The sequence below is a fragment of the Xiphophorus hellerii genome, chromosome 8, assembly GCF_003331165.1.
Source record: "Xiphophorus hellerii strain 12219 chromosome 8, Xiphophorus_hellerii-4.1, whole genome shotgun sequence".
Taxonomy (NCBI): Eukaryota; Metazoa; Chordata; class Actinopteri; order Cyprinodontiformes; family Poeciliidae; genus Xiphophorus; species Xiphophorus hellerii.
The window spans coordinates 15,808,869-15,823,500 of NC_045679.1; the positions used below are offsets into that span (position 1 = coordinate 15,808,869).

The 14,632-nt window shown below is 38.2% G+C and overlaps 1 protein-coding gene across 4 annotated transcripts in view; it reads right to left on the reverse strand.

Annotated features, from left to right (window-relative positions):
• Positions 1-14,416, reverse strand: part of LOC116724227 (nipped-B-like protein B) — a 29,314-nt gene extending 14,898 nt beyond the window's left edge. Inside the window, exons 1-17 of one of the 4 annotated variants that reach the window (XM_032569729.1) lie at positions 14,303-14,416; positions 12,934-13,083; positions 11,050-11,215; positions 10,708-10,808; positions 10,145-10,238; positions 9,918-10,060; positions 7,609-7,739; positions 7,463-7,520; positions 6,853-7,353; positions 3,199-5,175; positions 1,770-1,895; positions 1,440-1,625; positions 1,012-1,074; positions 829-918; positions 638-738; positions 456-542; positions 144-375 (exon numbers count right to left, since the gene is read on the reverse strand). In XM_032569729.1, the coding sequence (XP_032425620.1) occupies positions 144-375; positions 456-542; positions 638-738; positions 829-918; positions 1,012-1,074; positions 1,440-1,625; positions 1,770-1,895; positions 3,199-5,175; positions 6,853-7,353; positions 7,463-7,520; positions 7,609-7,739; positions 9,918-10,060; positions 10,145-10,238; positions 10,708-10,808; positions 11,050-11,215; positions 12,934-12,997 (4,120 nt within the window). In that variant the 5' untranslated portion in view covers positions 12,998-13,083; positions 14,303-14,416. Of the gene's footprint in view, positions 1-143; positions 376-455; positions 543-637; positions 739-828; positions 919-1,011; positions 1,075-1,439; positions 1,626-1,769; positions 1,896-3,198; positions 5,176-6,852; positions 7,354-7,462; positions 7,521-7,608; positions 7,740-9,917; positions 10,061-10,144; positions 10,239-10,707; positions 10,809-11,049; positions 11,216-12,933; positions 13,084-14,025; positions 14,268-14,302 lie in introns of those variants that run through there. The other 3 variants (XM_032569728.1, XM_032569730.1, XM_032569731.1) reach the window with 3 other exon arrangements.
• Between the last annotated feature and the right edge of the window lie 216 nt (positions 14,417-14,632).

The following is a 14,632-nucleotide window of genomic DNA, read 5'->3' on the forward strand; positions in this document are numbered from 1 at the left end:
CCAAATCTCCTACGGTTGTCATCAAAATTATAGTTGTCATTTTAAGTATAACAAGAAAGTTTCACTGGAAATGTTTCAGATTTTTCTGGTAACACTGAGTCAATATATTTCGCAGCTCTAACAAAAAAAATTTTGCTGCTGACCTCCATGGCGATCCGCCCTGTAAGAACGGTCATACTGCGGGTACAAAGTGTTCTGCAGGTGGAACTTGGTGAACTGCAACACCCTCTCAATCACATCCTCTATATAAACAGCCTTTGGCATGTGTGGGGACGTCATTATGTTGAGCGCAGTCAAACAGGCATCTGCAGACTTGATCACCCTCTCCATGATGAGATCCCGCCACAAACGCTCCTCATCCATGGAGTCGTTATCCTAGAAATGAATTACGCAATAAATCATTACGGAAAAATTACAACGTCTACTGTTTCTGATATAGCTTTGATAATACCTACTTGACTCATTAAGGTGGAAAGTGTGACGCTGTCCTGAATGTTCTTCTCCAACATATTCAGAATTTTCACAAGTTTACTAGAAGAAAACTACAGAGAAAAAAAAGACATTTGGCTGTGATGCGTTTTTTTAAAAATAATATCAACATTAGTGTAACCTTGCTACATCAGCAGACTCATTTTACCTTGTTAAAGACACCCATCGCTTTAATCTTAGTAGAATCACTGCCAAGCTCATTTAATTGCTGCTTTCCAAGCAACAGCTCTTGAGGTATCTCATCATCTTCTGTTTGTGAAAGGAAAAAAATATATTTCTCATTTCCACACTCTAACAAGTACCGGTTAGCTGGAAAACTGTGCAACACTTCAGTCTTACCTTCGGCAGTGAGGTCTACATCCTCAAGGCTCTCAAGAATGTTGTCCACACTGTTTGCAAACCTCTTAAATGCAGAAGAGTCCATCTTTTCTGTAAAATTATTATACATAATTTAGTTAACACACATGTATGATTGTTTCTAAGAAATTCAAAGGACAGTGCGATGAGAAATTAGATTGATACCCTCTGTTGTCATTTTGGAATCGTATGCCATCTTGCTTTTCTGTTTCTTTATTTTTCGGGCAACTGAAGAAGAAAAAAAAGAAAAGGTTTTATATGTGACAGACAGGAGAAAAACAACTCTTGAATTTCAGCATTTAATTGACATAGACTGCAGGCAAAACGTAAAAATGTAAATTAAACCGTAAAAACTAGAACCTAAATGAAAGTTATTCCAAACAAAAAGATGAGAAATTCAACTAACTGCAGAAGTGAGGCTTGTTGTGCCTCACTCACTAACACTAGGTGTTATGTGCAATAAAAATGTGTGCATTTAAAGTAAGAAGTTTTCTGATTTCATACATTTAGTATGAAGAGGGGGGGATTAAAATAAAGAAAATATCCCAGATCTGCTGATTTTTTTATTCCAGCTTATGTAAGAAAAGTCTCACCATCATTCAGGCTCGGTGGAGGGGAGTCTCCATCTGAATCATCATTACAGCTCCAATCCCGATGGCGGCCACTTGACCCCCGGCGAGAGTTCTGAAAGCCTCCACTTCGCCGGTGATCCCTAGAACCTTTCTTCTCTTCGAACTTCCATGACTTGTCGTGGTCTTTCTTTTTCCTTTTTCTTGGAGCTGAAATGCCAATGGACACAGAAATTAAAATTAAATCCTTTTCACGCTCTCACTTTATTTAAAATGTGCCGGCATTCCTGTTCTGTAATTCTTCTCCAAGAATGTTTAAGTAGATGTTGCGAATTTTTAGGATTTAATACTCACACTCATCCTCTAACTCAGACTCCAACTCTTCATCACCGTTGTCTTTCTCATCTGAGTCATCGGAATCTACTTCAGCATATTTGGATCCCTTATTGATCATACTGTGCTTTCGCTTATCTGCTCTCTCTGAAAACATAAAATGGATTAAGTTGTGATCTTGCTGCTTTACTTCTATACTTTCACATTAAATGCTCTAATGACAATAAGAATCATCCACCTAAATTTTGTTCCTTTTCTTTTAACTTGTTGTTAGAAAGGTTAATAAAAAAAAGTTAACGGCCTTAATAAGCACTATGCCAACCTTTATAAACAGAAATCCAACTTGAGAACTATTTGTACAAAAATAAGACTTATTTCTAATATCCAAAACAGAAAACTAAAAGTCAGTAAGTCTCCAGTAGTTCCATCCCATAGATATTAACTGTAATAAATTTTCTGAGTTAATTTAATTAGATAAAATAGTTAATCTGCATATAGGCTGATGAGGTAATGGTGCCATGACAGTAATCAGTATTTTGTTATAGAAACACAAATTTAAGTCTTTGTAGATGTAAAAAGGATGATTAACAGCTGATAACTTAATTCGATGGTTGCTACATATCAGAAGTTTAATAAGTTAATAAGAGTTTTCAAATGAAGAAAAAAGAAAACAATTATTTTAAGCTCTGTGTGAAAAAAATAGTCTGGACTTAATTCTGATAAAACTGCTGCAGCATTTTCTTATACAGGCCATTCATGCTGAAAAATGCCCCAAAGTGACTGAATTACAACAACACTGTGAAGACAAATGGTCCACAGCTGTTGCACTTGTTTATTTTTCCACATGTAAAATCATTTGGAAACTAAAAGGTTATCATTCACTTAGTTATTTTTTATAACTGATGATCTTAAAAGGCTTAAGTGTGGCTAAAAAGCAAAAAAAAGAAAAGCTTTTTTTTTATTCCAAGTTTCATTTGATAATATTTTTTACATTATGGTAGTGTTTTAGTGTATAGGGTTGTGGTAAACAGCAGAAATGTCAAAAATCTTTGAAGATTTTTACAAAATATTATTTCTTAACATGGAACTGAATAAGTCCACTCATATTAAAGGTTTTAACTTAAAAAAATTATTCTTCTACTTGTAGTAAATTATTTATTTTTAGGTCATTTTATGTCTTTGAACATATCCTTATATGTTAAAGAGGTATATAGAAAAAGAAACAGGTGTAAAAAGAACTTTTTAACATGTATGAACACTATATGTAAGTAGTAATTAAAGTAGTAGTAGTTAAACCCAAAGTAAAACTGCTCAGATCTGCCCTCTAACGGGTTTTTCCCGTTTTCAACAAAGACTAAATCAACCACGGGTAAAAAATTCTCTGATAAAACTGTCTGCACATTCATCAACATAGAGGTTCCATAGAAGAACAATTAAATATGGCTCCTACCTCTGTCTGATTTGTCAAAAGAGGCCCAGTGTCTGGATCTGGAGCTGTGTGCATTCTTGGTTTCTTTAATGATCCTCTTTACATCTTCAATGCTTAGTCTCTTAACCACAATAACTGGTTTAGTTTTTTTGTTCAAGTTCTTCACCAGTGAAACTCTCTCTAACCGCACCAATGGTTCAGTCCAACCATCTATTAGTTTGCCTTTGAGTCGGAGATCTTTATCTGTTCCCTCTTTTCCATCTCGTTTCAATTTAGGAATCACAAAATTCTTGAGACTTCCAGAATTGCCCCCCAGCAGGAACGGCGGGAACTCACTCATTTTCATCTCAGAGGCCTGCCGTTTGTTTGCAGCTTGGTTCATGCTACTATCCCCACTTGCCCGTTGGTCCTTGTTTGGGGTTGTCTGAAGGCTGGAAGACGATGTTCTCTGCCGATCGTTAAGTTCAGCTGATTTTCTGCCTTCATCTTGCTTCAGTTTAGAGTTCTCGGCTTTAGTTTGCTCCTCAAATGAGATTCTGTTGCCATCTCCTTCAAGAAGCGTCTTGTGCTTCTTGTTCTTTTCTCGGTCTCTCTCTCTGTCTCTATCTCTGTTTCTGTCTCTGTCTTTACCTTTGTCTCTTTCTCTATCTCTCTTGCCATCTTTGTTTTGTTCTTTGCCCACTTCAAAGTTTTCATCTTTGTCTCTATTTCTATTCTTGTCTCTGTCTTTCTCCCGATCTTTGTCTATTTCTCTGGATTTTTCTTTTCCTCCTGTTTTTTCTCTGTCTCTGTTTTTGTCTTTAACCTTGTCTTTTATTCTATCAACATCTTCGTCTCCATCTTTGACCACATCTATGGATTTGTCTCTTCCCCTGACATTTTCTCTATGATTGTCTTTGACTCTCTCTTGGTCTTTGTCTCGTTCTCTAAATTTGTCTCTTTCTCGTTTTTTTTCTTTGTCTCTGATTTTGTCTTTATCTCTAACTTTGTCTTTAACTCTCTCCATATCTTGGTCTTCATCTATATCCAGCTCTATGGATTTGTCTCTTTCTCTGACTTTTTCTCCATCTTTGTCTCTGTCTCTAAGTTTCTGTTTGAGTTTCTCCAGGTCTTTGTCCTCATCTTTGGCTCTTTCTCTAGATTTGTCTTCTTCTCTGAATTTTTCTCTTTCAATTGGTTCTTCTCCATCTCTAAATTTGTCTCCATCCCTAAGTTTGCTTTTGACTTTGTCCTGGTATTTGTCTTCTTCTCTGGCCACATCTATGGATTTGTCTCTTTCTCTGTTTCTTTCTCTATCTCTGACTTTGTCTTTGTCTCGTTCTCTGGATATTTCTTTATCTCTGAGTTTTTCTTTGTCTCCATCTTTGTCTCTCTGTCTGTCCCTTTCTTTATTCTTGTCTTTATTCTTGCCTTTCTGTTCTTCATGTTTTGAGTTGCGATCCACTTTGCTTGTGGATTTGAGCGTTTCAGGTCTGCTGACTTGGGATCTGTGACTACTGTTGTTCTTTTCCTCTTTGTGTCGAAAGTCTGAATGCCTGTCCTGCTTCAGCCTCGTCATTTCCACGTGTCTGTCCTCTGAATGCCCCTTGTCACAATCAAGTTTGCTGTCATGATTGCGCTTTGATTCACGCTGGTTGTTCTGCTTTCGTTTATTGCTTTCTGTATGTCCATCAGAAATATGCATCTGGCAGGTATCGGGAAGCTTTTTGATGATCCCAGGTCTGTTTTCAGTATCTGCACTTGTCTTAAGGCGACGTATGTGATCATCACACGGTTGCTGTTCCAAGACAACTACAGGCTGTCCTATTACTCTTCCAGCTTGCTTCAGATCAATACTGACCATCAAGGCAGGTCGACTGGCACCATTACTCGCAGCACTCGACTTCTTGGGTGTCAGTCTGCTGATGTTGCTGCCCCCATGTAAAGATGGGCCTTCATTTGTCTCAACTCCGGGTTCCTGAGGGTACGTGTCTTGTTTCCGTTTTTTTAGTGGCTTGTCTGCAAAGAAAAAATAAAATTATGCAGCCATGCTAAAGTATTCATACTCTTAAACTTTCTCAGATGTTGGCATGTTACAATCACAAACTTTATTGCATATTTTAAAAATTTTATGTGATCTTTTGGGTAGGTCTCTAGAAGCTTTCCAAATTTAAAAACTGAAATTTCAGTCAAATTTTCTTTGCAAAATAATTTCAGCTTAGTCAGACTGGACACACAGCATCTTTTGACATTATTAAATACTTCCAAAGACCGATAGTTGGCTGTAAGTCTGGACTTGGACTAGAACTAGGACTAGGTCAGCAACCTTTATAACCCTAAAAGCCAATTATGCATTTGGTCTAAAAAAAAATTTGCTTAGTCACAAAAGCAACATAACTATTCAAAGCAAAAAAGACTTGTTTTCATACCTACCACAGGAAAATTGCTTAGATAAAAATATATTTAAAAAAAAAAAACAGTGAAAACTAATGTTAAAATTACCTTTATATTTTAAAACATTGCTCAATTCTTTTTGCAATAAAATAAAATAATTTGTAGTAAATTAATTTTAGATCAAATTATAAAGTGCCACAATAGAGGGTCTAAAGAACTGAAGAATCCAGACTCCTGGACAAAACCATTGTAAAACATAAATATGCTGTAGAAAGTAACACTCCCAGACATAAGTCTTCTACAGCCTATAGCATGTCTTCTTCTAGTATTGCCTTGTGTATAACTCCAAACAGCTTCCTATCAACTCTAACCATGTTCCCTGTCCCAGCAGACAAAAAGTCTCCCCACCCGGGGTGTTCAGGTGATGCTCCATAGAAATCTGTATATAGTCAAAAATAGTTCAATTTATATCTCATCTTCAACCAAATATTCACATGAGAGTTATTTGGCATTCTTTGAATAGTGACTTTTTTTGCCATTATTTAATCAGAGTGTCAAAAGATTCTCCCACCTGAGCAGTTGTTTTCTGCAGCTCCTTTATAGATATCATGGGCTTCTCAGAAATGTCTCTAAATTGAACCAGGTCTTTAACATGTTTAAAGTTTCAGTTATATCTATAACATAACCATGGTCTAGACTTGTCCATTACTTTATCGCTGACCTCACTGGGTTTCCTGGTCTCCATGATGTGATATTGCTTTTAGATAAAAATTTTCTCTAAAAAACCTTAGAGGCCTTCACAGACCTGCTGTATTGACACTGAGATATAACCAGCCACCACTGTGTTTTTCTGGTTACACCAGTTCCATTACTAAAGTGATGTTAGTGCTTGTGAAAATGAGTTTATTGTATTTTTATTTTTTTACCCCTCCAACAGGTCTTTTGTGGGCTGTAGTGTCCCTTATATGAAAGTAGGCTGACAGGAAAGGGGGGAAGACATGCGGCAAATATCGCATGTCTTAAGTATTAAATACTGTCCCGGACAGTATTTAATAATGTCCGGGAGTCGAGCCCACGACGGCCGCATCGAGGACTCAAGGCCTCCAAACATGGGTCGTGCTATTCCCTACGCCACCACGGCACACCCAACTTTATTTATTTTATTTTAGGTATGCACTTTTGGTTTTGGTCAGACCTACAATATTTCAATAAAATATGTAGAACTTTGTGCTTGTAACCGGACTAAATGTAAGACAAAATCAAGATATACGTCAAAATCAGGCACAAAACAACAATTCTCACCTTTATCTTGGACCTCTTTAGAGCATCGCTCTCTCTCGTTGGCTGAGTCTATCCTTTCAATTTCAGCAAATGCGTCTATCTCAGAGTCATCAAACACAATCCCACTGATGACCCCAGTCTCCTTTGTGATTGGCTGCGCAGCATCTTGTTGATGCTCTTCAACCACTGACTTGTGCGAAAAATCTTGAGGGGAACCTGACGACTGAATATCATTGTTTAAAACAACCGCGTTGTGATCTGAGTCCATAGGTGAGGTTGGAAGGAGTTCTTCAGAGCGGCCCGTGTCTGGGATCTTCACTCGGGACAGTTTTAAGGTCAATCTGGCAGAGTCCTTAGATGGAGAGCTAACTATGTCATAAAAGACGTTTTTGTCCATGTTCTCATTTTCTTCTTTGTTCCTTTCTCTCTGCTTCTTTTTACGGTCGGCAGTGGTAAGGAGCAGGTCAGGGGCTGTGCCTGCCTCAAGTGGAGGTGACTGCATGATAAGAGGAGGCCTGGGCTCTGCAGGAAGAAAACACAACGTTGCACCACATAATTAACCTTTGCTAGAAAATGTAAACTTGTTTTCAAGTAAATTTTAGAGGCGTTAACCAGAAGCAAGTAAGCATACTTTTTGTTCTCTCTTCAGATAGAGAAAATATGCCAGCTTTTATGGATGAGTAATTTTCCTGCAGAAACACACGATGTTTATCATTAGTTTTAACCATAGGTATCTGCTTATGTCCAGTACAAAGTAACCCGGATTCCCAGCATTACCTCATTTCCCAGTCTTTGAGCCACGCTTACGTAGTCTTCATCCAAACTGGGTTTGGAGTTACGGTTAGACGAATTACTCGACAGATGCTCAGAGATTTTGTTGTCAAGAATTGTTCTCGCACCACTAACAACTAAAACAGAGAACAAAATACAATTTGCAGTTAATTTTCTTACTTTCCTAATTAAAGGATAGCCTTATCTACTTACGGGATCATGTACTGTTTATTAGCCATTGCAAGAGAGTGTATGTTCATTTATTTGCCACTCAAAAGTGTACAACACTTAATGAAGGCAAAGTTTAGTTAAGTAATCATTTGAATATGTGTTAGTTTTTCAAGGTTTTCTACTTGGTGCTTTATAAAAGAATGAGATGGACTGCTAAAAGTTGGGTTTCAACCACAAGAACCTTAGACATTTGGAGGGTTCCACTTCTTTTTAATAAGACCAAGAGGTAAAAGTAGTGCAGATACATTTTGCTCTTCATAACAAGCAAGAAAGCAATTTTTGTTCCCAACAGAACTAACCTAAATCTCTTCCGGGATGGACTTTGGACAGTTTCATTTGGTGAACTTCCCGATGTAATCTGGGAAACACCAACTGCATTTGTTGCGTGAACCTGGAAACATCCTGGACTACACTGAACCGCCCATTCTCCTGATATTTACAGTCCTCTACTTCTCCAATATTGTTAAGTCTACAGAATTAAGCTGATCAAGATTGTAATAACCTTGAAAGAAATATAACCTTGAAACATGTTATTCAAAAAATAATGCTTTTCAAGGAAGGTAAGTGAACTAGTCATTTAACAAAAAGCAGATCCATAAAACTGTTGTTCAGCTGCCAGCTGCCAGCTGCCATGGTCACTTTATAATCTGCACAGTATCTTGATTGATAAGGTATCTAAAACATGATCACTCAAGATGAAGTTTAATGTCAGATGTTAACAAGGCAACTTAAAGTTGTCTGTTTGCTACAATAAAATTAATGGCAGGTCCCAATTCAACTTTTGGGAATATTGCATGTTTTTACTATATTATAACAACACTCAAAATGTATTTTCTTGTCTTTCTGTCGTGAGCAATCATTAGTTGGAGTGACATCACTTTGCATTAGAGCAGTCGCTGTAAATGATACAACTGCTTTATCATGTTAACGCAAAGAAAAAAGCATGACGATGTGGACATTTTAGCTGTATTAGGCACATATTAGCATATTAGATAGAGATGCAAAATAAATCTTAAACAATTTAAAACATTGGTGTCGGCCGACATTAGTCCATTTTAACATAGTCCGATATATGAAACTGGGTCATTAACAACCAATATATTTATTTCAGTCTTGTTGCCATATGTTTTTGGAGGGCAAGTAGGAGAAACTGGTCATATGGTATTTGTTTGGTCATGTGACAGTGATTAGGGGGAGCTTTACTGAAGAGAAGCAGTGGTGAAGTTAGTGTCTTTTTCAAGGTGTCAAAAAGGGCAGCAACATACACAATTATGCAAATAACATCTGTAAATATCTGTTATCAGCCATTACACCAATATCGAATATCTATTTCGGCTAAAATTTTCATATTAGTGCATCCCTAATTAGCAATTAGACCAGCAATCATTATTAAATCATTATGTTCACTTCCAAGAGATTTTCAAAACACTAATATTTTCAAATCCAGCATGTTCAAATACAGACAAAAGCTTCAAACAATAAAAATAACTTTTCATTATACTCTGTTCAGCCATCCTGTTATCTGCTGAATGTCCTATTCTTTCTCAGACATGTTTTCATGTGCTGCGGAAAATGTAGCATATCATTTCAAACAGCTTCATACAACTCTGTGCCTCCTCTGACTTGATTATTAAATGTGTCACTGAGACTGAATATAGCTATGTCTTCATCACTTGGTTACAACTTCCACACTGAAAAGTGTTGTTAACTTATGACGAATTCACTGATCAGAAAAAGATACCATTTTTAGCTTCTTAACCGGCAAGGGTTGATGAAACCAAAATTTGTTTTATTTTATTCTCAGACAATTTCTATGGGCATCTTTAGTATCATTAAGAGGTCAAACAATGAAACAGAGTGGCAAGTTGCAGATCATATAAGGTATTTAAATTCTAATACACTGTTCTTTAGCAGAACTATTGTAGGAAGTGACGCATAGCATATTTCTGCAATATGCAATGTGTCACCTAGATTGAACTTCCTGCTTTTACTTACAGCTTAATTGTCTCATAACTGCAGGCCTATGTTAAACTGATCAATGTTAGACACATGTGGCCTTTCTCTTGATAAAACGTTGTACTCACCTTGTTGAGTCTGATGAGAGTAACTGGGTGGATTGTACTGAATGTAGTCTGCAGGACTCTGGGGGGTGTAGGGGCTGGGTATGGGGCTGTTCTGCTGGGGTACAAACTGAGTAGCTGAGCCACACTGTGGGGATGTAAAGCATCTGTGAAAGAGAAAGAGTAATCTTAATGGAAGTAGTGGGGCCTCAGCTCCTTTGTCATCTGATAGGAAGGTGACAAAACTTTACCCAGAGGGGCTTTGCTGATAATTTGATGCTGGACTTCCATGAACTTGGTTCTGAGAAATCTTGTACTGCTGTATTAATGGTTGCTGCAGTACACCTAAAACATAAAAAACATGTGGTTAGGAAAATAAAAGACACAAAAAAATTCCTTAGCTAAACTAAAACCATCAATTCAGAAGCTTTACTGGAAACCTGATTTTAAACTATAGTTATGCTGTAACTATTAATGAGTCTGATTATACTCCACCATTTTTTACTACATTACAACTTCCAGCAACAGCATGTCAATTTGCTATTTTGTTTAGCTAGAAAGGTTCTCTATAACTCTATATACCTCTTTGTTATGTGGTTGTTTCCACACTCTCACACTGGTGCATTTATTGAGAGAGGAAAGATTTTAGAAAATAATTATTCTTAAAGATAGCCCTCAACATCACAATTAGATGAACCCCTACCAATTAGCCAAAAATAAATGTCACCGAAGTGATTTTGTTATTTTCACATTTTTAATTGTTTAGGAACTTTTTATCAATATTTTGTAGTTTTGCTAGCAAAGGTAAGCATACTTTTGTCCCTGAAGATCCTGGGGTTCCTGGTCAGCAACGTTTGAAGAAGTATTGGCATATCACCCTCAGGTTCATCATTTCCCAGGTTGTCCTTCAGCTCTCTGAAAAACAAGCCAAAGAATATGTGTCATTTAAAGGCAGTGACGGTTCCTTAGACCTCACAATTTCTGATTATCATATACCTGAGTTGGTCAGTCTGATAAAGCTGTGTCTTTTATGAGATTGATGAAAATGCTAACAATTGTCAATTAATCCAAAAAACTAACTTGTAGCCAGGAAGGCTTGGCAAAGTTTTTAAAATATCTGCTTTAATGCTTTCATGCATCTAAAAAAGGTCCTTACATGTGTTCTGTGGAGACCTGGTTAAGGCTATGGGCCAGCTGAGTCACCAGATTCTCGTCTCGGCACACCAACAGGCTGCTGACCTCGTCGGAGATCCTTCCATTGTAGAGCAGGCTCTTAGCAGTGGTGGCCGGAAGAGGGGAAGGCAAAGGCAGCTGGTTCAGTACTGCAGGATAAATGTAAGAAAATATAGAGAGAAATAATCAAACAAAGCAGAAAAACTGAAATGATCTCCACTTTGTGCTGAGTACATAGTTCATCCATCCATTTTCCTCCGCTTTATCTGGGGTCGGGTCGCAGGAGTAGCAGCTTCACAAGGGAGGCCCAGACTTCCCTTTCCCCAGCCACTTGTTCCAGCTCTTCCGGGGGACTCCCAAGGTATTCCCAGGCCAGCCAAGAAACATAGTCCCTCCAGCGTGTCCTGAGTCTTCCCCGGGGCCTCCTCCCAGTGGGACGTGCCCAGAATACCTCACCAGGGAGGCATCCAGGAGGCATCCTGACCAGATGCCCGACCCACTTCAACTGGCTCCTCTCGATGTGAAGGAGCAGCGGCTCTACTCTGAGTCCCTCCCTGATGACCGAGCTTCTCCCCCTATCTCAAAGGGAGAGCCCAGACACCCCACGGAGAAAACCCATTTCGGGCCCCTTGTATCCACGATCTCGTTCTTTCGGTCATGACCCAAAGCTCATGACCATAGATGAGGGAGGGAACGTAGATCGACCGGTAAATCTAGAGCTTCGCTTTTTGACTCAGCTCTCTCTTCAGGTACATAGTCATCATTAATAAATGTGGTTTTGGTGACTTTCTTAAATTTTCTTTAAATTGCAGGGCTTCTGCAACAAGCAATAAATCAATTAATCACATGATAAATTTAAACAAGATCAATAATTTCCATTTGCATGATTTAACATTTTATTTCTTTGTTGTTTCTATTGTTTTGTTTATTTACTTTGTACATTTAAAATGTCTTCCAGTTCCAGTGATAAATGTTGATTAGAATTTAAAGCTTATTGATCGCTGACAATGTGTTCTAGCATTAATATGTCATTATCATTACACCACTTGAAAATGGTCTCAAAACAACAATGTTATCATTTATAGCAATAACTTTTATAGCAATTTATCATCCAGCAAAATTAGTTATTGTTACATGGATACTACAGACCATTGTTACCATAGACGATTAAGTAATTTCTAGGTCAATTTGAGACTGAAAAGTGTCTGTATTTAACTTCATAGTTAACATTTATTTTTAACTATTAACAAAATAGTTAAAAAATACTTAACAAAAATCAAGTGAATTAAATATTATTTTGTCAACATAGGTTGATAGTTTTTTGGCTTTGTCATGTAAGTCAGTTGTTTGTTTTTTTTAATAAAGTGACCAAACTTTTACAGCAAGCATGAGTTATTGACAGTAGGCTCAGACCAGTTTTGGAAATCTGTGTTTTTTAAGTCAGACCTTCTTAAATTTTCAATCTTCATCTGGATGTAGAAACATTAACAAAAAATATTTTGACTACATCTCGCTTGACATAAAATATTAGGACAGTTTCAACAGCAGGTGTCTGTTGTGGTTTTGTTCAAAAAGAGACTGGATGTTGGGTGGTAAAATTCCCTCCGACAGGTTTGTTATTTTAATAAATACCCATTTTACAAAAAGCTTATTGTTAAGAGTAAATCCGAATAAACATCTGCATGTATAAAGAAGCATTTTCCACTAAAATGCACTAAAATCTCAGCAATGGGCTTCAGTTAGTATTTAGCTTCCTGTACATTTCAGATCTAACATAATTTCCAGCTAATCATTATTGTTGTCTCATCCTAAATATCTGTGGTTAGCATGCGTGTGAACCATTTAGAAGGAACAATGTTGCACTTACAGTCGGTTAGGCTAGCAATTCCAGCAAGAGTAGTGATGGGAACATGAGGCATATCACCATTCATGCTGAAGATGAGGTCAAGAGGTCGTGTCAATGCACAGGCAGCTCAGTGTCACCAATCTCTTCCTAATCGTCACATCTCCAAAAGAGCTGCAAAGACAGAAAGGTGGTAATTGAAAGTCCATACTCTACAAGGGTCAGAAGCCATAAAATGCAACACTGTTCCTTTGATGTCTATTAATAATAGTAATAGTAATACTAGTAATGATAGGATGTGGTTAAATACTTTACACATATGAAAACTGGGTGGTGATTATCAAACTGTAATGTCACTATAAATGCCTCACTTAGGCAAACATATTATACAGGCCCTACAGCAAACCTAGACATGCCCTCCAAAAGGTATTGATTGAAGGTTTATTTAAATATAAGCACATTAATCCCTGAGTCTCTTTGCATCCATAATGACACGCCTCCGGCCACTGTAATTTTTACTTGCCCTGAATCTACCATGCATTTGTTGATAAACCATGAAGGTAAGTGAATCTTCCCTGCCAGGAGACGCGAGTAATGATCCAATTAGTGACCAAAAAAAAGTTTGCATAATTCTCCGAGTGTGCGTCCCCAAATCTCCAACCTAAAAACGCTGACTTTTCCGAGTTTCTACTTACATTTTAGGAGCTGAACCCCCCCGTCAAACTGTAACCAAAAGCGACAGTGGAAAACCTTTAACCTGTTAGCTAGTTATATCTCATTTTCTTCTTTTGTTGTCGTGTCAAGATTCCCCTGACTGGCCGAAACCACAACAGCGACATTAGCTTATTTTAAAACCAAGTGTTAATGTACAATTACTCTGCTATTATAGCTGTGCCATTTAAGACACAGGTTACAAGGAGAAGAAAACCGAGGAGAGGTTTGAGAAAGTCAGCGAAATCAACTGGCTGTTAGCCGGCTAGCAACAACTGGAGATGTAGCTAATGTATGCTAGCTGGCTAGGAATAGCTCATCGAGTGCGCATCAAAGCCGCTTAGCCGCGGTTTCATTACTATTCTTCGCTATTTTGTCCTACACCGGTTACAATGTGCAACTCACGATTACTACGGCCTTCGTTGACGCATCTCTCGCTCCCAAAGTGGACCTCGGACTTGCCTAAAGGAAGCGTAACCCCGACCCGACGCCAAGGAGGCAGGCAGGGGTACAAAGCAGCAAAGACCCCATCACAAATCAGAATTATACCCCCCTTTGGCCAATTCTGTAATGTTCCCACCCCCTCGCGGCTGTCTGCTGGGTCTGGCACCGCGCAAAACACACAGGAGGGTAAACAATCCGTCTGAAAATAGAATGTTGCTCTCGGATGTAGCTTATTTACCTCTGGATGTGATGAGAAAGAGAAGTGGTTCTGGTGGAGGAGGAGGAGCAGCAGGAGTAGGATGGCAGCTGGAGCTGGAGAGGAGTCTCTAGCTCCCTCTCCGTCCTACTGTTCAAACAGCTCCGTGCAATAGCTGCACGACGACACTGTAACAATTTTTTTTTTTTTTTTTTACCCCCCTCACAATTTATATATCTGATGAGAGAGGAAACGCGGATATCGGATTGAAAGTTTACCTGGGCTTCATGTGTGATCTAAGCAGAGTAAAAGGCATTAGTTATTTGCGTTTCGTGTCAGGTCCCAGTTTCTGTCCCTCAGGTTGTCACCTTG